Raw genomic sequence first — 21,772 nt, 5'->3', positions numbered from 1 at the left:
AGTGTTATTTTGCAGAATGCAATTGTTTCCGAGCAAATCTTTCAACAAATCATGAATTTCAGTCCAAAGTCTCGGCGAACAAGCGAGTGATATGATGACTGGTGTTGATACATATGCAAACGTAACACATTCAACAGGTGCACCACTAGTCAGTGGCAATATATTCTAGATAATGTACAAGTCTCCGTCTCATCGTCCTGTCAAACTGGATCCGCCATCATACTGCACACTACTTCTTCGGAGGAACGACATGGGACTGTTAAGTCGTTTCGTTGGCGCTCCGTCGTTCCCTCCCAAAACACCAGGCGGCAGTCCAAGCGTCGGGATACTAGCTTCAGGCACCGCCTCCAACGCCGGCGCTGTCGCAGGCGTGCCTTGAACCTTTTGGCCCTTTTCTAAGGCCTCTCTATAAAACTCCTCAAGTGCTGTCTTGTTCTTGCAGAACTCGTCAATCTCGGTATTGAGTGCATCGGGGTCAGGGGTTGTTGCGGGTATAGGTTTGTTGTGTTGTTGGTCAGCTGGTTTCAGCGCTGGCGAGTGGAAATAGTGTGTTGGCTTGAGGAGGGGCGAAGACAGCGTCGCTGATTCTGCCATTCCAAAGGTTGAGTAGGGGCCATATGATGCCATACGGCCGCCGCGCTCTACTAAAGGTGGTGGGTCGATTGAACGCATTCCCGCGGGTCGATTGCTGTACAAACGGTTTGCCAGAATTAAGAGATCTCCTTCATCCGTGATCTCGGCCAAGAGAGTACCACTGCGATGGATGTACTGGGTGTACTTGTAATCAGGCTTACCCCATGAGTAGCTCACATCGACATTACTCGGGAAATTGGATGCCGCTTCTGTATCTAGAACAAAGTCGAACTTCTTAAGAATCGCTGTTTGGTAGAAGTGCTTGTTTGGAGATGTAGTTGGGCCCAGGGAGTTGGGATCGATATACGTCTCGGGCTTCTGATCCGGAGGACGAGCTGCCAACTTGATGTGATATGGTTTCCTGAAAGGATTCGTCTCGGTAATCGTGCATGCCTCCTTGATAGGTAATTCGACAAGTCGCAAACCGTATTGGCTAGCTTCTCGGGCCCAGCTCTCGACTGCGTCTTCCACCAGCTTTGTCGTCACATTCATCCAATCAATGCGAATATGGTAACATCCGTCAGGGTTATGGAGGCGGTCATAATGTAGGTCAATCCTCTCTGGTCTGTACGACCGCTTGCGATGGTCAACATCGTACTTCATGACCTTGCTAAGCACGACTCTGGGCCGCTTTCCACCATGGTGGAGTGATATAGTCGGTGTTGTCGAAGTTGACGCAGGAGAACCACTTTCGTCAGCCGAACGAGCCGACATCAAAGTCCGAGGTGAATCGCGATTCGAAGATTCGACACTTGGCGTTGGTGGTACCGGAGCTCGCCGGGTGTTGAACCATCCTACGTGAGGCTTGGCAAACTCGCTGGCAATTTGATAGTAGTAGTTGCCATCTCGGAACTGGTGGCGCTTATCAACATGAACAAATATGCCCTTGTCTTTCGGATTTGCAGACTTGAGTTCGTCGTGCGCCATCAGAGCATTGCCCAGGGCTTCGGCATCTTCCCGAGTATCGAGATCCTCAAAGTTGTCAAGCAGCCATGTCACCATATCAGATCCGATGAAACAGGCAGAGTAGAGGCGAAGATGCCATCTACGGTTTTGCAGCCTAACACCTCCATTCTCAACAGGTTGCTGCATAGCATCAGCCAGTGTGGATAAGTTCAGATTGGATTTCTTGAAACGCTCCTTAGCTGACACCAATCCCTTTCGATTAGCACCCTCCACCCCTTCTGTGAGAGGGAGTGTTTCAACTTCGGCGGTGATAACCACTGAAGGATCATCTGTTTTCCACACGATGTCTAGAGGATTGGGGTCTCGTCGTCGCTTCTGTTGGGCAACTGAATGATACCTCCGCTCAGACAGAGGAATGTAGCGATACTTTTGCCAGGATTGGGCAAGACGCTTAATACCTTCAATTCGTACCTCTTCGGCGTGGTCCCCGGTCTGTGTCCTTGATATTGGGACATCTTTTCGCAAGACAGGGATAAGGACGAATCTTGCACGCCAGAAACGAAGGCTCTCTGACATTTCATTATGATGACCAGCAATGTAAGAATCAATCATATTCCAGTTGCGCTCAGTGCGAGGAGTGAGAAGGTCAATCTCGCGCGCTTCGTAAGTATCATCCAACAACGTGCGGATCGCAGGCTTGTAAATTGGTGAGAAACCTTGTGAGGTGAATGAAGTATCTGTTGGCTTTCGCATGAAGATATTCACCTCAACTTCCGTACCATTGACGCATGAAAGTTGATGAATGCTGTTGCCAACTGACAAGAAGATACTAGTGCCATCCTCCAGGGGTTGATCTCTGGAGAATATGTCACCAATCTTTATCAAGTTCTGTCCAAAGGCGCGAGCAACTAATGGCCCTACCACAACTTGGAAACCCTGAGTGAACCGCAAGCTGATGAGCTCTTGAATGAATTCCTGTCGCGACTTGGGAGTCTCGACTAGGTCGTCATCTGCATCCTGCTCGACAGTATACGGATGACGATGGTACTCCGTGTCGAACTGCGTCTTTGAAGGGAAGTACTCTGTGGTGAGAGGCACAGACGCAGGACAACAAAGAGCTTTCCACTTCTGAACCTTCATTTGGGCGATCCGAGGATAAACATGCTGCCATCGACTATATAATACAGTGTCATCGATTGCAAGGCTTTCCGGGTTCGAGGGGTTTACAAGAGTCAGCCACGGAGTTATGGCAGTAGTAGGTGAAAGAGTTGTGGGTAGATCTTGAACGGCATCACTCAGTACACCAGCACGCAGTTTGTTTGTGTATAGCTTCTGTGCATCGTCAGCACGAAGGGCTTCTGAGTACCTGAGGTCGCGATCGTCGTCCCGCTTCGGCTGGCGATTATTAAATGAGGAGCCGATCGTGGTAGACGCGGTCCTCAGCTGCATCGCAGCCACATCAAGGCCGGAATTGTTTCTTTTGAGAATAGGAATACTGGGAGTCATCGGCACCCCTTCAATGATAGTATCAGGGGCGTCTAGTCGATATTTCTGGATCGAAACTGATGATGGGTGACTGGTGATTGTCTGCGGTGAACTTGGACGTAGTTCTGGGCGGATACGAGGGGTTGACGGCTGTTTTCCGTCGCCAGAAGAGACGGCAGAAGCATTGACTGTCTCGGCCTTGATCTCTGCAACTACGGCCTTGGGAGCAGCAATACCAAATCCGCGCTGACCAAGACTGATCTGCCTCATCAGCTTGGGTTGCTTCGCTATTTGTTTGGGAGGTTTCGGCGTTGGTTCAGCGCTCTTTTTGAGACTGGTTGGAGATGGCTTATCGCCATCTGTGATATTCATTGACAACTTCCTTGCCGAAGCACCACCAAGAATCGGTGCCCTTTTCTCAGGGAGTGAGGTTCCATAAAGACCAGAATCCTCCGCCAACTGCCTTCTCGTGATTTCATCCAAGTCCTTGGCATACCTTGATGAATGATGGCGACTGCGGCCATGAGAAATTTTGGCCCGGTGGTCATCGAACTCTTGCAATTGTTTCCAAAGTGATTTTTCACCAGGCCTTGCCAATCTGTCTGGAACGAATCTTTGGAACCCTGATGTGTGTTCGAAAAGACCCTCTGGTGCTCGTCTGCTGGGAATGTAGACAGTGTCGTTGATACCAGTGTTCCGATATTTCTGCGACGATGGTGGCTCAGTGATATTGGCGGGGAAGTGAGTGTCGACTTGCAAAGGTGTCGTTTCTATCTCGTTTGTTTCAAGGACACTTCTCATTTGCAACGCGTACATGCGGCATCGAATGTTGAACTCGTCCTCGTCGTCTTGCATGACCTTGTTAGACACAGACAAGGCAATGCCCTCGTACGAAAGAGCCTCATCAGACGCTCCAGTCCAGAAAGAGACATGAAGCCATTGCGGAAGCGCAAAGCACCATTGGTCGCTTGTCGCCATGGATATAAGGGGGTCAGCACGGCGTGAAAGGCTCATCCCTTTCGAAGGGGAGAATGATTCGCCAAGAGATTGATAGCTTCCTATCACCGGCGTAGGGTGGTTCGGCGTGCTGTCACGACTGTGGAATGATCTTGAGAAACTTGACCGATGAGCATGGCCATGATCATCAGAATACTGCGGGTTACGATACTTGAAAAGAGGCACTGAATGTAGCGGCATTTTAGGCATGCATATCAGATCAATACCAATACCATTCCCCACCAATGCTTCGGTAGTCCTCCGCAAGGTCTCATAGTCTACCTCGAAAACACCAGAGCCAGGACTGATGACCGCAATTGAAATTCCGGTCCTGGTGAGGTCTCTGTCAATATGATCATGGGCAAACTGAGATGAAGCTAGGTTGATCGCTTCTAGGACATTGCCATACATGGCATAAGTTGACTCAGCCTTGACACGAGACGAGGGGGTATCTTTAGGGATAGAGTCCGGACCGTTGATCTCAGCCTGAGCGTTGAGTTTGTGGTGATACAAACTAATATCCCGGCGGAAGAAGTTGAATTCTACCTTCAACTGGTGCAGGATCTTTGTCCATTCCCCACTGCCCATTTCGCTGACTACGACTCGGTAAAAGTCTTTGTATGGTCGGCGCAGCCCAGATGGTTGTATGCCAGTGTAAAAGTCACCAGCGAGCCCATCGAACTCGGCCGTCAACCCCGTATCATATTCTACACGTGCAAAGAGCACGATACTGACCAGATGTTTGGCCTTAAGCATGGCCCATCTCTTGAACAGAGCGGGAAGAAACCCGTTAACGACCTTGTTAAACATGATTTCGCCAGAGCTTTCCGCATCGAATTCCCACATTTCTTTAGCCATCTGGATGAAGAGTACGTATCTCGCTGATTCGCTCCGAAAGATGGGCCGAGTGTCGCGGGTGAAGAAGGCAGAGTGCGTCTTGCGGCTATCGACATAGATTGCAGTGACTTGCGCCTTGATGGTGCCCATAAACAAGACCGATTGGCCTTTGTAAACAGTTCGTCCTGTCAGCTCTCCGACAGTCATTCTCCAAATGTCTGATCTAGACAGGTATTGGTCTTTGAAAGACAATTCTACATGAGAAGCTTCGGTAGCTGGATTCTTTGCGTCCACCTTGGTTGAGATTAGCATCGTGTATTTCATGTTGGGAGGGATCCCTCACCATTGTCAAGAGCACCTGGGAACCTTTCTTCATCCCAAACGCATCAGCAATATGCTTCAAGACATAGACCTCAACGTCAGGATTCCGCGCCTTAGTCTCCTGAGGCATATCTTTGGCGACAAAGAAATACTTGAAGCCCGCGCCATCCCCATTTTGAGTTCCTGACGTTCCCTTGGAAGCATCTTGATTTTGCTTGCTACTGGAACCATGCCCAGCCGAGATCTTTCGCAGGTCGTCCCTCGCAGTCGAGATACACATCAACATTCCAGGCTTCACATCGGCGCCCACTACATCGAAATTGAGCAGGACCTCGTCCCGGGTATAACCTTCGTTGACCGTCACAGTACATCGGCGTTCTATTCTTGTTCGCTTATCATCTTTGATAGTGGAATGGGTCGATATGCTCGCAGGGGAAACAGGAACCTCAGCATGAGAGCGATCTAAGCTCGACTTGCTATACTGTCGCCAGTGCGGCGGTCCCATGCGCGGGACCAGGTTCCTGGTGGTACCATTTCGTGACATGGGATCGGGCTGTCGCTCGCTCGCTATAGAGAAAGATTCGACAGAGCGCGATGTGATCCTGTAGCTCGCATGTTGCTCTGAATGGATTGATCCGATTGACTGAGCCGATCGCGAGGCTGTTGATGGAGAATCGCTTGTCGCAAGCGGGCATGGTCAGTAGCATGAACACTGGAACGTGAGGTTGGCGGTCGCGGCAGAATCATTTCACCGCCTTCCTCAAGCAAGCATCACTGTGTAATATGATTGGGTGCTGCTGATAGCTGTCGTACAGTGCTAAGTGTATTAAAGCTTGGATAAGACAAATCTCGGTTTATGCACAAAGTAATAATTCTTTGAATAAACTTACAGTCAACATTACAGAACCCAGGTATCCGTATATCATGTGGGACCTTTTCTGTTGTCTGTCATCACGCCGTTGTAGATCGCTATAATCGCATAACATAAACAATCTTCGGGGAAGGCACTGTTAATCTCGCATTTATTGAGACTTTCTAGCTAAGAATTGACCTTGCCTCCAACGCCCGTCGCTTTGCGCAGTGATATAATATAGTCACCGCAGCCTTAACGATTGTACTGGAATAAACCTCCAATAAATTTCAAATTTTAAATAGACTTTGTACAGACTTGCTCAATCGAAATCCATGTGAAATCATTGGAAGCAAGGGCGGGTAGCCAAACGGGGGCCAAAAAAAAATGTAAACATCAACAAGAAATGCCTTGTAACAAGGTTGTGGCTTGGATCAGGAAACCGATGGAAGTGTAATCCTTGGAGAGATCAACCTGACTCGTCTGAGTGAGTAGGGTACCCTGTTCTGTGGTCAGTAAAAAGTTAAAAGAGGCCAGTGGGTTTGACTTACACCAAGAGCATACAGCAATGATGGAATAAAGACAAATAAGAAGCCAACCCTCCAGCCAATGGCTCTTGCCATCTGCAATCAGATAGTTGACCAGCAAGACAGCTACAAACATAGTCGCGACCTGGAATAAGTCGAAACTCAAGTTCATGTCGTCGTTGCCCATTCCCCAGCCGATAATAACCAACAGAGGGATCAGAAAGAGGGCAACCTGCATGGAACTGCCGACCGCAACTCCAATAGCCAAATCCATCTTGTCCTTGATCGCAACAGTCACAGCGGTCGCGTGCTCGGCTGCATTGCCTACAATTGGCAACAAGATCAAGCCGACGAACTCCTCTGAAACGCCTCCTGTTTTCGTAACGGCGTCGATAGAGTCAACCATGAACTCGGCGCAAAGGGCGATCAAGACGGTGGCAGTTGTCAGCGTAGCGACTGCCACCCAGAAGTGCAGTTGAGGTTCCTCCTCTTCATCTTCGTCTTCCTGGGACTTTGGCAGTCGGTGAGGGTTCATGAGCATCTTGGAGAGGCGCTCGTTCTCCTCACGTCCAGTCATGCCACCACCGATAAGAGCGCCTGGAACCATGATACCTTGACGGATGTTGCCGCCACCTCCACGCGACCAAGGTTTCGCGGCAACCTTCTGGCCTTCTTGTCGGAAAGTGCTTGAGTGGGTCTTGAGCTGGAACAGCAGGTAGGCCGCGTATACAATGAGAAGAATCACCGCCGTGCCTCGTGAAAGCCGGGCAACATTAGCGGCCGGTGTGTTTTTGGCTTGGTCGAAAACTGTTGGTACGATGACAGAAGCGACTGCCAAGGCGAGCATACTACAGCATTTTGTTAGCAAAATATTAACTAAGCCAGGTCTCGTCAGCTTACCTGGCCGCGGTCTGGGCCACCGTTTCATTGAAGTATTGGGCTTCACGTCGCAGGCCGCCGAAGAAGAAACAGAAGCCAAGTACCAGAAGAAGGTTGCTCAGGATTGATCCCACTAAAGAGGTTTGGACGATAATAACCTTTCCATCTACCAAAGCCAATATAGCCACAATAAGCTCAACGGCGTTTCCGAATGTAGCATTGATTAGACCTCCCAGAACTTCACCGGTCCGTAGAGCGATTTCTTCTGTGGCAAAACTCAGAATGGCGGCAAGTGGGATGATGGCGATGAAGTTGACCACGAACACAGCAATTCGGTTCACGCTGTGGATGTAATTAAGAGCGATACCGACAGGGGCGGCGATGAGAAGAATGTTGATATAGGAATTGAGAAAAGTCCTCTGAAGTTGGTTCCGGACGGTAAAAGGTTCCTTTGGCTCAACATGACGGAACAATTTTGATGACTGACGTCTATCAAGTTTCCTCTTTTCCAGGTCGACATTCTGGTCTGCGGCGGCCGGAACGTCTTCGCGTTTTCTGTTTCGTAGTTGATTCTCATCACCGACAAGTGAGCGCTGTGATGTAGGAATGTCGTCGCTTCCGTCCATGGGCGAACCTCCTCCAACCATTTTCTCTCGATCGTACCCGTCTTCTTTGCTTCTTCTCGCATCCATCATTGTCTCTGCTGTTGACCACTCTCTGGCTGGTCCGCTTCGCCCAGGCTCAGTGACTGCGTGTGTCAACTCTTCTCCAGTTGTCTGGTCTCGGGTACGCTGTTGTCCTTCTAAGCCGGCTTCGGAGAGAGTGCGCGATCGGCGGTTCCAGGCGACGTGACGAAATGGGTTCCAAGATTGATCAGTACTGGTGCGACTGAGGTTGTGCGCTTGGCGCTTGATGTTGAAGTGGTTGACTATCGCGATATGAGTGAGCAAAAAACAATACCAACAAGAATAACAATGAAAAAGGCTATACGTGAGAATTGAAAAATCGGCTGCCGGAGACAGGGCAAATTTGAAAAGTCAAGAAAGGGGACCTTACAGGTAGACATCGCCAAGAACTGGGGTCCAAGTTCAGAGGTGCGTGGGTCAGCGGATGTTGCGTGTGTGCGTGTCACTCACGGCAGTGCAAAGTAAAATAGGTAGGTAAAATAAATAATAAGGAAGAACTGCCAAGAATTCGAGAAGGGGAAGGGAGGGCTGGTGGTGGGCACCGTTTTGTTGATTCTCTTTAGCTTGGAAGCCAACGGTGAGGTCACCCGTTTCTTTCGTTCTCCCCTTTAATAACTGTTCATTTCCCTGAAAAAGGACCTATGTCTCCCTATGTTATGCTACATGTGCTACCCAACTTGTATCACTGGCTGGTTGTTATTAAGAGCGACACGTCAAAGCAGTCCCAAAACCAGATGCTACGCTACCCGCTATCTTACCGCCTGCTACCTAAAACGGCAATAATTCAAGGACTGTGCAAGGCATGGGACTCTAGAGGCCTCCTCCTCTGCTGTTCTGGGTGGGACAATCTTCCAATAAGCTTGATTCAAAGCTTGAATCCTGTCCGACGTTCTTCGCTCTCTGTTCCACTGTTGTCATGGTCAGCCACAAATCACGACGACAACACATCAGGCTTTCACTGCCCTCCCAGGCCGTTGAACAGGTAGAGGTACCTAGTAGCTAGTGTCCATGATTCAGGATGATGCAGCTAGCAACAGACCATTGGTAGGCGTTATTCCAAGCTAATGAAATGACTTGGAACCTGCTGTTGCGGGTCGTCATCATTTCAGACGAGGGTTGGTCCTTGATGGTCGCAGGGGTTAGACTGTGCCAAGCCGGCTAAAGCATGCCGAGCGATCTACCCATGTCTTGGCGATCTGACTAGGTGCAGGATAATCAAGTTATGTCATTAATGCATCTGTTTTATCCAATTGCCTTGATTCTTGGCGCTCACATGGTGCAGTTATTACCGTCTTATTCGCAGTTCTGTTCTGCTGTCTCGGTTTCACAAACGAATATACCGAGTGCGTGCATTCTCTGTAACAAAGTGATCAACGTTGTTATATGTACCACATCTCTAAATTCAATTGATACCAAGAAATAGGTACTCATGTTTTAACTACTAAACAGGTGTGATGAACTTTACTCACTCCCTTTGGCATTAATGTGAGCCACATGTAGATAGCTCAGGTATCATCAAATCGCAATGCTCCAAGAACGCCGTGTATCATGTCTTCGCTCCCTTGGTAATTCCCTTCAGCAACCAATGTGTTGTGTTGCCGCATGCTGGCCAGGCCGCCGTCCCACTAAAACATTCTTCAAATCCGCATTGCTGGGTGAAAAACGCCTCTCCCAAGTATGCATTGCTCGTTTTTACTCCAGTCCAAACTGGTTCAAACGGCCATCCCGTGTCCACCACATTACACCGGCACGTCTTTTCAAATCCAGCTCTCATCAAGATCTGCGCCAACATCTGACTCAGGCAAGGGGTTCTTCCTGGGTCGCCCTCTTTTTCGCGGCTGTGAGTCGGACCTCGCCCGCTTCTTTCGTCCGCCCGGTGTATTTGCTCCTTTTCTTTTGCGTCCTCGATCAAGCATACTATCACCGTCTTCATCTTCGTCTCCACTTGGAGTCGAGGGGTCCATATCCATTTGGTCGCCGTCGTCTGCGATTTTGAATTCCTTGTCGACATTAAGGAGTTCTACGAGGGCGGTGCATTTCTGAATCATCCGTTCTTGGTTCTGAAGTCCGGCCATATGTGCTTCGATTTCGTCCCAGACCTTGTCGCCGTGAACACCTTGGACTTTGACTGGTATCCTGTTCAGGTCCTTGGCCAAGGCCTTGGCTTTGCTGTCATGCCTGCTGTTGCCCATACCATACAGTCGACGCAGATGTGTTCGAGTTTCCCACATTGACAGAAGGATAATCGACGCAGTCGCCAATTGACGAAGCCGGCCTGGTTCAACTTCGGATGCCATCGCCAACGCTGACTTGGGGTCTACTTCCATGGGTAGTACTCCAGGAGTTAGGTTGGCAGAAACTCCAGGTGCTGGCGCCGGGGCCTCGGGTGCCGACGATTGCAGTGTGTCAACACGGACATTGAAGATCTCGGACTCAATAGCCTGCGCCAGTGAGGCACCGGTACTGGTCACCATCTTTTCGATTGCATTGACTGTTGTTTGCAATTCTCCAACTGATTGGTACTCAAAGAAGGCTAAATTCTCAGTGATGAAGCGTGCAAAGGCCATGTGAGACGGGACCTCTTCAGCTGTATCTAATTTGGCGAGGTCGAAATCCAGCTGGCCGCAGAGCTTGTCCAAGAAGCGCTGGCGATTCTTCATCTTACTGATCTTGAGTACCTCCATCAGCAAGTGCAGTTTGGACTGGAAGGGGTTTGTCGTCGCGCCGCGGGTATCTTCCACAATATCCCGCTGGTATGCGAAAGCTGATTGTACTGCCTTGGCATATTCTCGCTCAAGGACAGTCTCGTGCTTCTCATGTAGATAGCGATGCTCAGAGAAGGCCAATTCCGAAATTCGTCGATTTGTCGATGTTTCAAGGGTCATCAAGGTGACACAGGTCTCTTTGGGGTGGGTTAAACCTTGTCGGTTGATGCTGCCCAGAACCTCTGTGGCGAGGAAAGCATGGTCGCCTTGGCCTGAAAGTGCAATGCGGGATATGTACTTCAAGAATCTCTGAGAGGTAGCACTGGCGACATCGTCAAAGTTAGTCCCACCCATAACTGTCAGCTCTCGCTTCTTGCCAGTGGCTGATCCTTCCGCTCCTGTTTCGGACCGTTTCTCTTCAGTAAGCAGAAACTCTCGAAATGACCGCAATATCAACATCTCGAGGCCAGGTGTCTGCTCTTTGAAAACTTGATCAAAGAGTGTGTATAGTTTAGGAACAACATAATTGCGTGGCCAAGCTTGGCAAATCAATCCAAGAGCATCGAGTGCTGACTTGCGGATCTCGAGTGGCTTGGAGGGTGCCGCAAGGGGTACCAGTTTCTCAATGGCTAACAAAGGTACCGAGTCTCCCTTCCATTTGGGAAATTTGGCTCTGAAGGTATTTGTCCACTCGTCCAATTTGCAATGTTTTGCAATCATACCAATCAGCAGGCTGTATCCATAGGTCAATGTGATCGAATTTTGGTCAATGGGTCTTGCCTGTATCTGTTCGATTTTCAACAGGCTGGATAGCAGGCCACCAATTAGTGGAGTGTAGACGTTGAGCAGTCCGCATACCACCTGAGTGCAAGCTACCAAATCATCCAGGGGGTTTCGCTGGCTGACCTTGGAAAGAGCTTTCAGTAGGTACGCGCGTACTTCTGACAGGAACTCAGTATGAACACTGGTCAAAGTAGGCAAGACCCGACGATAGACAATAGTCACATGCCGAAAGGCGGCCAGTTCCTCGGGCTTCGAGAAGTTTGCCAAATGCGGCAGCAAAAGCCGAATCTGTTCAAAGTTGAACAGTTTAGGCTCCGCGTTTGCAAAGATTGTAAGCACTTGCAGCGCATCGCGCCCAGACGGAACAGTAGGGTCTTCGGGGTCAAGGTTGTCTATCAATCCAAACATGTTGGCGACGAGCTTAGTGCAGACCGTAAAGGGCCCACTCAAAGACTTGTCTTTGGGCTTGAGAATGGATCGGAACACCTTGTCGAGCATTTCGGTAACCGTTCCAGATTTGACAGTCTGTATAACAAGTGACACGTGTTCGTTGAGTGATGTCTGGTATACAGCGGTCCCCTCGCCTTGGTAAAATGGTGCAAACCAAACCTCCTCAATCATCTGGCGGGCTAGATCGCGAACGGTATCGTCAGGATCCTGCACTCGGCGCAACAATCCGTTCGCTATCATGCTGCGCAGTGTCTTACTGGGGTTGCGGAGATAAATATCGCGAGTGAGTTTCATTGCACGCTTCCTTACACCAAGACCATTGTCCTGGAATCGATTGACGATCATTGGTGTTAAGGAGGATTCGAGGCGAGGGCGCATCGCCATGCAGTTGCCTAAGAGACCGAGCGCCGAGTCTCGCACTTGAATAGAAGGGTCGCCTGCGCATTCTAAGATCAGGTCAATGACAGTCGAGTCGCCATCCAAGATCGAGGGATCGGTCTCTAAAACCTGGTTAACACTCTTGAGGCTCCTGCTCCTGACTGTGGCTTGGTCACTGGCCATGGAACCAAGCAGGATATTCAGGATCTTGCTGAAGGCTTCACATAAAGGTGAACGCAACAAGATGATCGAGTAAGAGAGTTTGGCCTGGTTCGGTGAGACACTTTTAAAGGTGTACTCGTTAACAAGCCACCTGCGGTCTTCAACCATCATCCTCACACGATAAGCCATACGTCCCAATTCCTCGTCTCGATCCTCATCCTCGTCGTTATAAGAATCGTAGCCAGTGTGTACCTGAGATGCCCAGCCTGCAACCAGAAACGAGATGGCACTTGACAAGTGTGGATCTTCGTTACTTCTGTTTTGCACATATTCCAAGACGAGCCTGTAAGGCCCAGCCCAAGCTACAAGCTGTTCCACGCGGGTCTTGTGGTCCAGTGCTTGATTGGCCAGGTCGGCGAGGTATTGTGACAAATCATCAGCTTCATTGCCTTCTGATGAGTTTGTAAGTCTTTGAACATGTGAACGTAGACGCGAAATGGCAGCACTCAAGCCACCCAGCAGCTCCAGGGCCATGTTCTTCGCCGGAGCAGCAGTCTTCGGGGCTTCGAAAAGTTGCACCATCAATACCATCAACAGGCGAAGGAGAAGCTCGGCAGACGGCCAATCCGGTGAATCAAGGCAAGTTGTAAAATCCTCGACGAAGAGATCAAGCAAATTTCGGTAAGGAGTATCGCCGGATTTTGTGGAACCAACGGCACGCTTGACGATAAAACTTATCACGTATGATGCATTGCGCTGCGCGGCATCGGTGAGGGGAGCGACGGAAATTTCGAGATCCCTAATAGCAACACTATGTTGTTTGGCACCCTGGACCTCACTCTTAATAGAGGAAACAAACTGTTTAACGCCTGAAGGTGCGCTGTCGTCATCATCCGAACCTCCTTGTTCGCCATCGATGTTTCGCAGTAGCTTATGGCGATCGCGGTTCTTGTTGTCGTCCACTCGCCCGGAGCTGGCTTGAACCAGTCTCATGATCAGAGCAGAAACAGGCTGGATACTTCCTCCATCAGAGAGTTTGAATTGGCGAGCACTTTGCTTGCCAACAGGCAGCTTTTCAAGTGAAGTGAGAATTTCATCGAAAATACCTTGGCGCTGCTCGGGCTTGATTAGGAATATTTGGGACAGCATATCCATTGCGACAGAACGGAGCCCATCGAACTTTTGAACTCCAACGACAGAGTCCTTTTCGAAGTAGGCATTTTCCATGAAGATTAGCCGAGATGCAGTGTATTCGAGCGAATTGATCACAGTCTCCGATAGCTCGATCTTGGTGACAAGCTCTGCCAGCAACGCAAACAACTTCTGGCAGCAAAGAAACACTGACGTGATAGGTTTCTTACTTTTTGAGAGAGTCTTGAAAACGCCTGACGCGGGTCCGGAAGGCCGAAGTTCCACAAGAGGCATGACAATGTCCTCGGTGACCTTTCTGAAGATGTCTACACTCTTCTGGATGATGGTTTCGGAGTAGAGCTGCTTGTCCTCTCGGCCACCGGAGAGGATACGAAGACATGTACGAGCCGACTTCAGCATCGTCTCCACCTCGGAAAGCTGCTGTACCCACGCGTCAACCGCCTCCTCATTCCAAGTCTCGTCAACTCGTAGCTCCAAATTTTCGACCTGTTTTAAGCTTGCATCACTCAGCTTCATTATCTGAACCAGGTGTTCCACAGGGACTTGGTCGAAACATTTCAGGGTAATCGCCTTTTGAATTGCGCCATGCATTTTCTGTTGCGAAGAGGCGGTCATAGCAACCTCTTGATCTGGTGTCATGGAAACGACTTCTTCATACCCTTGCTCGTCCCCCAGCGCTCGTCCTACTGAGCTAAAGACTGTGCGCATGAGTTTTTCAAGCGCATGGAGGGCTGCCTCACTCCGTTGGCGTTGGTCGAGGCTTTCTCCAATGAGATCTTGGCTGTCGGAGTACGCTTGCTGACTCTGCTTTCGAACGGAGAGATGATGCAAATCCTCGGACCTTTCTTTGACTTCGATATATTCTTCGCGATTGATATTCGCACGAGGAAGTTCGATTCGAAACGTGCCATTTTGGTTTATTTCCATGTGGTCCTGCGCAGAAGACTGGGCGAAAGGGGTTGGAAGCTGGGATAACGGCTGGGTATGTTGCTGCTGGGGTTGCTGGTGCACTTGCTGCGCGGCAACAACTGAAGAATCCACATCAACATAGGTGGATGGGTCAAATTGCCTCTTAGACGGTACAACAACTTCGATCCTGACCGAATTCGACTTGTATGCCTGAGAGTTATGGACCGGTAGGGCGTGCGGCTGCGGAGGGTTCGGAGAATTGACCGAGGACGAGCGTTGTTTAGGGGTCGAGTGGCCTCCAGCTTGGCCGTTCAGCTGTTTCCCCTCAGAAGCACCAGGCTTCGTTGTCTTGAAATAGCTTCCCACTTTATCAAAAACACTTCTTGTGACTGGCGATAGGCCTTCCATTAGGCTCTTTCCAGGAGGCTGAGATGCGATGGTTCTCGAGATGGGTGTAAACTTGCTATTGGTCGGTCAGAATGTCATCAATGCCAATTTACAAGAATTGATATCGTACTAATGCGTTCGCTGGCTGGGTTTTATATCCTGGAGGACATGTTCGACGGCTTGCTTGACGTTGCGCGGCATCTGGGGGTGAGCGGCGGCTTCTCTGTTCAAGCTGTTGAATTCGTGCGCTTGGAACAAATCGTTCAACGGAAGTGCAGGGCAACCAGAACCTAGGACGGGGTCGGGGATTATATCTGATGAAGGTCAGCGACAGGGCATGTCGTAAAGTCGTGGTAACTAACCAGGAATGAAAGGAACCGTCGAGGTCTGCGGTGAGTAGGGCAAAGCTTCCTGCAGTGTGAAGGGGCGAGTGCGGTTGATGGCAGGATTGTTATTGTTAGTCCCCGTTTGAGCAAACAGCCCGTTTGAGGGCCCTCCATGTTTATTGGGATGCATATTGTTCATTATCCCAAGCGGGAAGGCGAGCCATCACAGAGCGTGGTTCAGGAGGAAAGAGCGAAAGGGCGATGGCGCATTGGAGGATCGCAAATAGTGACTGGGCTCTAACGAGTATCAATAGACACGCTACGAGCGAGCGTGTCGCTCTCGTTGGGTACGTGCGAGTAAGGTTTCGTGGGAATGCAAAAGGGGAAAACGGTGCGAATTAATTGCGGCTAAGTAAGCATTGTTTGCTGACTTTGATAAAGAAGAAGGTAAATGAATGTGAACGGCGAGGTCGAAACCACCTACCGCAAAGCTTTGAAAGACCAACACGGATGGTCAGCCTCGTGAGCTTGCTCTTTCCTTTGTTGTTCGATTGGCGCATTTATGGTCTGTGCGCCAGGCACATTCCCAATCAGCGTTTATTCCATTGGCCCCACTTTCGCCTTGCTGTTTTTTCCGGCAAGACCCTGGCACAGTTAGTCCTGCCTGTGTTGCATCTTTGTTTTTGAGCCTATGATGAGCGGGCCAAATTTTTGTCTCTAAAATTATTTGATCACCTTGCGCATCGTCCTCATAAGCAACTTCTTCAATTTCTCCAAACTTAGTCAGACCGCACTTGCACACAATGGCTGCGATTGGAACTCTTGTCTTTTGTACCGACTGTGGTAACCTTTTGCCAGCGACCAAGGGTACGCAGCGAAATGTTTTGCGCTGCGAATGCTGTGGCGCTGAAAATCGAGGTTTGTTTGGTTTTAGGATCGTGGATAGCGACAGTTTTTAATCCCCAATATAGATACCGGCTCTAAAGTCACAGTCACGCAAACGAAGCCCTCGGATTTCCCTTCATTTCTGAGACAAAAGCTGCAGTCAAGCGTCCAATCCGTCGAGAAGCACAATTTGCAAACCGAGAGCACCGCGCACGAAACCTGCCCCAAGTGTGGTCGCGAGGAGGTCAAGTATACTACTGTTCAACTGCGCAGTGCAGACGAAGGCTCGACAGTCATCTACAGCTGCGAATGCGGTAACTCGTATGAAACCCGGGATCCTTCTATTGATATATAATCCTAACATTTTACTTTTAGGTGGAATGAAAACAACTAGACGTAATACTCGACAATGCGAACGCATTCATAAATCATGCAGCAGCTCCTGTGGACTCGGGAATCAAAGCATACTCAGCCTCTCCACCCTTCTCGTACTCGGCGATATCCAGCGCAACAATACAACTCTCTCGAACAACCTTTTCCTTGTCGTGCAGGAACTTCCTTAGGGTATCTTCAACACCATCCTTTTCGCCCAAGCTTCCAAGTGCCTCGGCCGCCTCGTGGCGTACCATGCTGGCCTCGTTGGTGTTACTCAATGCCTCAGTAAGGGCGGGAATGGACGCAGGATGCGATAGCTGGCCGAAAACAAAAGCAATCTCGTGACGGAACAGGGCGGACGAATCGGATAGTCCCTTTGCGAGGGCGAGGACGGCAGGAGTAGCAGTTGGCAGGTCAGGGGGAGAGGCGAGATCTCGGAGGGCGAACATTGCGCGGTAACGGGAGAAGAGATGCGCGTTTGTGTCCATCAGCTTTCGGCCAAGGTCTTCAACCTCGGCCTCCTTGTCGGATTCGGGCATTGGGGGCGCAGGATCGATAGAGGCAAAGTCACTAGAGCACAATGTTAATTAGGGGCAACCCAACATATGATTTACCAACCTAGGGCGCAGCTTCTCTTTTTGTCGCTCCGCCGAGTTCTCCCACTCGATGCGCTCAATGGCAATCTCGCATGTCTCAACAATGCTAATATCCTCCTCCTTGCGATCACGGTATTCGCGAAGGATATCCAGGTTGTCTGCCCAGCCCAGGGCACCGAGGGCCTCAGCGGCTTCATGACGGCACATGGGGTCCTCCTTAAGATCGGAGAGAACCTGTCGCAGAGGCTTGACGGCGGCAGTGTTGCCCGTTTGTCCCAGACAGTATGCAAGTTCGTGCTTCAACAAAGCCGAGGGCGAAGCGAAGCCGGCGGCAATGGCCTCAATGGCAGCGACCCTTGTAGCATCGTCATCGGCAGTGGTCGCAACGTGCTTCAAAGAAAAGAGAGCACGGAAACGAATAGGTAGAGGTGAATCCTCGGAGCAGAGAGACTTCTTCAAGCTCAGGACCGTGGAGTCGGCTGAGTTTGAGATTTCTGGAGTATCAGCAGAAGGCGACATTTTGGGTATCAAATTTGGGAAATTCGTGATGATCGCAGTGTGCCTGAAAGTCAGTTCAGAATAAATTCTTCGCGGGGTCCGGCTTATCTTATCTCAGATGGAATCAAAATACCCCGCCACCCTCAGTTTTTTTTGCATCTACCTAGATCGGCGACAAACCGGTCCGATATCCGGCGGGCTTTGTACCTTCTCTTATTCTTCTACTCACTTGCGAAATAAGATATTAGTATTTAAGTGACTTGTAAGAAAGAGATAATTGCGAATTATCAATAATGTTTTCCGTGTTTCCCCCACACCCCTTTTTTTTTTGTTCACGCCGTAGTTATCGTTTGATATCAATGATTCATGTCCTGCTTTTTGTCTTCGACAATTTGTGTCAGAATAGAACGATTTCCCACTGACGAGGCTTTTGAGATCACACCTATATTCCCAAATAGTGAACAAAAGAAATACAGAAACGAATATGAAAGCATAAGACTTACACTATCCCCTATGAAAGTCCAAGGATCTGCCACTCCAGTCACGTCTTAAGCGTATGTCCATTACCCGACGCTTGCTAAGCAACAAATCAACGCTTACCCTAGAAACAACCAATCTATCTTTATCAACAACCTACCTTACCTAACCTTCTTTCAACTTCATCTGAAGACACTTTTCATTCTTGAGCCGCAATTTGACCTTGAAAAATCCACGGCTATTTGCTTCTTTTTCTGCTTTTCTATCTTTCCAGCAATCCAACAACGCACTGTTGACGAACTACTCAATTAGCATTATTAAGCTTCGGCTTCTAACTCGCCACCTCCGACTCACCATCACTCAAACATAACCACAACTTCAGAAACGTTTTCATACCACAACAGCCATGGCACCGTCTCTTGAAACACCGGAGTCCGTCGACGATGTTTTCGCCAACCCAATCAAGCAGAAGCCACAACTCGTCGCGCCAGAACCTCAAAATTGCGTCGGCCCCGACTCACAGCAGGCTGGTAAAGCGGACTCATGCGCCGGATGTCCGAACCAGGCCATTTGTGCTTCAGCACCAAAGGGTCCAGATCCTGATATTCCAGTAATCTCCGCGCGATTGGAGAATGTCAAGCACAAGATCCTAGTGCTCAGTGGAAAGGGTGGCGTGGGCAAGAGCACATTTACCTCATTGTTAGCCCACGCGTTTGCGACAAATCCGGACAGCAATGTAGGTATCATGGATACTGATATCTGCGGACCCAGTATTCCCAAGATGATGGGTGTTGAGGGAGAGACGGTTCATGTCAGCGGTACAGGATGGTCACCTATCTGGGTTATGGACAACCTTGCCGTTATGAGCATTCAGTTTCTACTACCGAACCGGGACGACGCCGTAATCTGGCGGGGTCCCAAGAAGAACGGTCTTATTAAACAGTTCCTCAAGGATGTGGAGTGGGGTGACCTTGACTTCTTGCTTGTCGACACACCTCCAGGTACAAGTGATGAACATCTCAGTGTGAACTCGTTCCTGAAGGGAAGTGGAATCGATGGCGCTGTCATGGTCACAACACCACAAGAAGTCTCGCTTTTGGACGTACGAAAGGAAATCGATTTCTGCCGTAAGGCTGGTATCAAAATACTGGGTCTTGCAGAGAACATGAGTGGCTTCGTCTGTCCCAAATGTTCAAATGAGAGTCAGATCTTCAAGGCTAGCACAGGAGGTGGGCGTGCCTTGGCCGAGGAGATGGATATTCCCTTCTTAGGATCAGTACCCCTGGACCCCAGAATCAGGATGGCGTGTGATTACGGAGAGAGTTACTTTGACTCGTTCCCAGATAGCCCGGCATGCCTCGCGTTCCAAGGAGTAGTTAAGAACCTTGCGATGCAATTGGGATTGGATTCCCAAGATGTGCTCCCGGACGAGTAGACAGACTTATCAACCTTACGCTTTTATGTATGTCATGATATATGAATTTTGTGCCCCACCGTATGTACCTGCCCATTTGTTTCGTTTGCCTACTCCGACTTGAGCTTGTCAGGAATCTCCTCCAGCTCTTCTGCCGTCTCAATATCGATAATTCGTCCAACCTCAGCGGTGTTTCGCATCAACTCCTTAGCGCCGGCATAAAGCATTCTAATCTCGGCATTGCATGTAACGGGGAGGTAGAAGAGGAGCACATATGGTACAGATAGCCGTCCGTCACCCTGTATAGTTGTTAGTATCGCACGCCTTTGGTAGGAGATCGATCGGACGCACCATGGTGAGGGGGTAGCTCAGGAGGATGAAGCGGGGGGCATGGTCTGGAAGGTCATCGCCAACCTCTTCGAGAGATGTATAAACGGTCTTGTCTTCGTCTTGTCGGATCTCGTAGGTGTGCTTATCGATCAGGTCTAGAGAAGGGGGTGATCAGTGGGGAGCTCAAGGGAGTATGGACAGTGAAGTCACATTGAGAAGACGTACATACAGATAACAGCTTGAGGTCCCTTAGCTCGGGAAGTAGTAAGGCGAAACTTGCGGAGGTGGTCCTTTGACTCTCCAGAGAAGGTATACAGTCGCGATTCGGATGCCTGAGCATGTAGTGTTAGCGGGTGAATGCAAGATGCTTAAAAGGTTGGGTAGGCACCATTTTTGAGTGTTTGTTTTCTAGCCCTTTCAACAAGTGACGGCTTTTTTGTAGTTATATCAAAGATGTGATTGATGTCAATGTGCGCAGCTACAGTATCAGGCAATCCATGGTGGTGAAGTGAAAGCCCCGCCAAAGGGTATCCCTACTAAAAGAGCACCCACATTGCCCCGCCATCAGCTAGCGAGTAAACGTCATCTAGGGTCATGTATCCACTTCTGACGCGCACCCACTTTTAACGCACTTTTTGCGATAGTAATTTCCTAACCCCCTTATAATTGTTCTTTTAAAAATACTATTTATTATTATTAGAAGAAATCTAGATTTTTAATATAAATACTTTTAACCCTAAAGAATATAAAGCTATTATAGAAATTTAAAATTAAATATAAAATAATATTTTAATTTACTAATATATAAAAAAATATAGGTTTTTTAAGCTTATTTTTTATTATAAATTAAATAATATAAAAATATATAAAATAGCTTATTAAAGTTAATAGTTATTATTTTTTAAGTAAAAAAAGAAAATTACTTTATTTATTAAATATAAAGAAAATTATAATTAGACTTTAATAAAAATTAAGCTATATAAGCTTATTAATATAATTATATATTTTAAATTAATAGACTTTAAAGTTAATTATTATTAATTAAATAAATTCTTAAGATAATATAAAAATATTAATTTAAAGAATTTTAAACCTTTTAAATATATTTATTTAAAAGAGATTACTTTTAAAGTAATTTAATAATTTTATATTAATTTAATATAGACTATAAAAGACTTTTTAATTAGCTTAAATTAAATATATAATATAAATTAATATAGCCTTTAAGAGTTTAATTTAAAATTAAATAAAATACTTAATATAGCTATTATATATAAATCTATTATTACTATAAGTAATAATAAGAGTTAAATAATAATAATAAAGTTAAAAAATATATAAAAAATAGCTTTTTTACTTATTATAATATTTATTAAAAAAAACTTATAAGAATAGTAATTTCTTATTATTTTTTTTAATTAAAAATATAATATAATAAAAAATAATTAAGCTTTTTAAGCTATATATTTAAAGTAATTAAAAGAGATTTTTTTATTAAAAATAAAGCTAAAAAAATAAATAAATTAATAAATTCTTATTTTTAATAGCTTTATAAATTATATATTAATTTTATTTTATTTTCTTATTTTATTTTATAGAGTTTAAATTATATATTTATTATTATATTTATTATATATTATATAGCTATATAATATAAATATATATTTACTATTAAAAATAGTATTTTATTAATTTATAAGGTAATTTATTAATATATAAAATAATAATATAATTAATAAATAATATTTCTTTTAATTATATAAAAAAATAAAATATAAAGCTATTATAAAAAAGAATACTATTAATAGTTTTTATAATATAAAAA

At 47.4% G+C, this 21,772-nt stretch overlaps 6 protein-coding genes across 6 annotated transcripts, besides 11 other annotated features; 2 read left to right on the top strand and 4 right to left on the bottom strand.

Annotated features, from left to right (window-relative positions):
- Positions 1–189: 189 nt before the first annotated feature.
- Positions 190–8,500, bottom strand: FPSE_02298 (uncharacterized protein; the record flags this gene model as incomplete). The annotated part of the gene is made up of 5 exons (XM_009255417.1): positions 190–5,151; positions 5,201–5,745; positions 6,580–7,403; positions 7,456–8,362; positions 8,491–8,500. The coding sequence occupies 5 exons, from the start codon at positions 8,498–8,500 to the stop codon at positions 190–192; spliced, it is 7,248 nt and encodes a 2,415-aa protein (XP_009253692.1).
- A 1,377-nt stretch (positions 8,501–9,877) lies between these two features.
- Positions 9,878–15,562, bottom strand: FPSE_02299 (uncharacterized protein; the record flags this gene model as incomplete). The annotated part of the gene is made up of 3 exons (XM_009255418.1): positions 9,878–15,122; positions 15,177–15,360; positions 15,409–15,562. The coding sequence occupies 3 exons, from the start codon at positions 15,560–15,562 to the stop codon at positions 9,878–9,880; spliced, it is 5,583 nt and encodes a 1,860-aa protein (XP_009253693.1).
- A 613-nt stretch (positions 15,563–16,175) lies between these two features.
- FPSE_02300 (uncharacterized protein) lies at positions 16,176–16,651 on the top strand (the record flags this gene model as incomplete). Its single annotated transcript, XM_009255419.1, has 3 exons — positions 16,176–16,290; positions 16,344–16,578; positions 16,633–16,651. 3 exons carry the CDS (start codon positions 16,176–16,178, stop codon positions 16,649–16,651), a joined length of 369 nt encoding a protein of 122 aa, XP_009253694.1.
- Positions 16,652–16,685: 34 nt separating this feature from the next.
- On the bottom strand, positions 16,686–17,747 carry FPSE_02301 (uncharacterized protein; the record flags this gene model as incomplete). The annotated part of the gene is made up of 2 exons (XM_009255420.1): positions 16,686–17,202; positions 17,251–17,747. The coding sequence occupies 2 exons, from the start codon at positions 17,745–17,747 to the stop codon at positions 16,686–16,688; spliced, it is 1,014 nt and encodes a 337-aa protein (XP_009253695.1).
- Positions 17,748–18,609: 862 nt separating this feature from the next.
- FPSE_02302 (uncharacterized protein) lies at positions 18,610–19,638 on the top strand (the record flags this gene model as incomplete). The annotated part of the gene is made up of 1 exon (XM_009255421.1): positions 18,610–19,638. The coding sequence occupies one exon, from the start codon at positions 18,610–18,612 to the stop codon at positions 19,636–19,638; it is 1,029 nt and encodes a 342-aa protein (XP_009253696.1).
- An 89-nt stretch (positions 19,639–19,727) lies between these two features.
- On the bottom strand, positions 19,728–20,338 carry FPSE_02303 (uncharacterized protein; the record flags this gene model as incomplete). The annotated part of the gene is made up of 4 exons (XM_009255422.1): positions 19,728–19,916; positions 19,969–20,102; positions 20,177–20,279; positions 20,336–20,338. 4 exons carry the CDS (start codon positions 20,336–20,338, stop codon positions 19,728–19,730), a joined length of 429 nt encoding a protein of 142 aa, XP_009253697.1.
- A 369-nt stretch (positions 20,339–20,707) lies between these two features.
- Positions 20,708–20,999: a repeat region.
- Positions 20,709–21,016: a repeat region.
- Positions 20,746–21,039: a repeat region.
- Positions 20,777–21,063: a repeat region.
- Positions 20,785–21,092: a repeat region.
- Positions 20,803–21,110: a repeat region.
- Positions 20,871–21,166: a repeat region.
- Positions 21,167–21,178: 12 nt separating this feature from the next.
- Positions 21,179–21,480: a repeat region.
- Positions 21,255–21,513: a repeat region.
- Positions 21,514–21,543: a microsatellite.
- An 11-nt stretch (positions 21,544–21,554) lies between these two features.
- Positions 21,555–21,769: a microsatellite.
- Positions 21,770–21,772: the final 3 nt, after the last annotated feature.

The sequence above is a fragment of the Fusarium pseudograminearum genome, chromosome 4 (genome assembly GCF_000303195.2).
Source record: "Fusarium pseudograminearum CS3096 chromosome 4, whole genome shotgun sequence".
NCBI classification, from domain to species: domain Eukaryota; kingdom Fungi; phylum Ascomycota; class Sordariomycetes; order Hypocreales; family Nectriaceae; genus Fusarium; species Fusarium pseudograminearum.
This window is presented reverse-complemented; position numbering and strand designations above follow the sequence as displayed.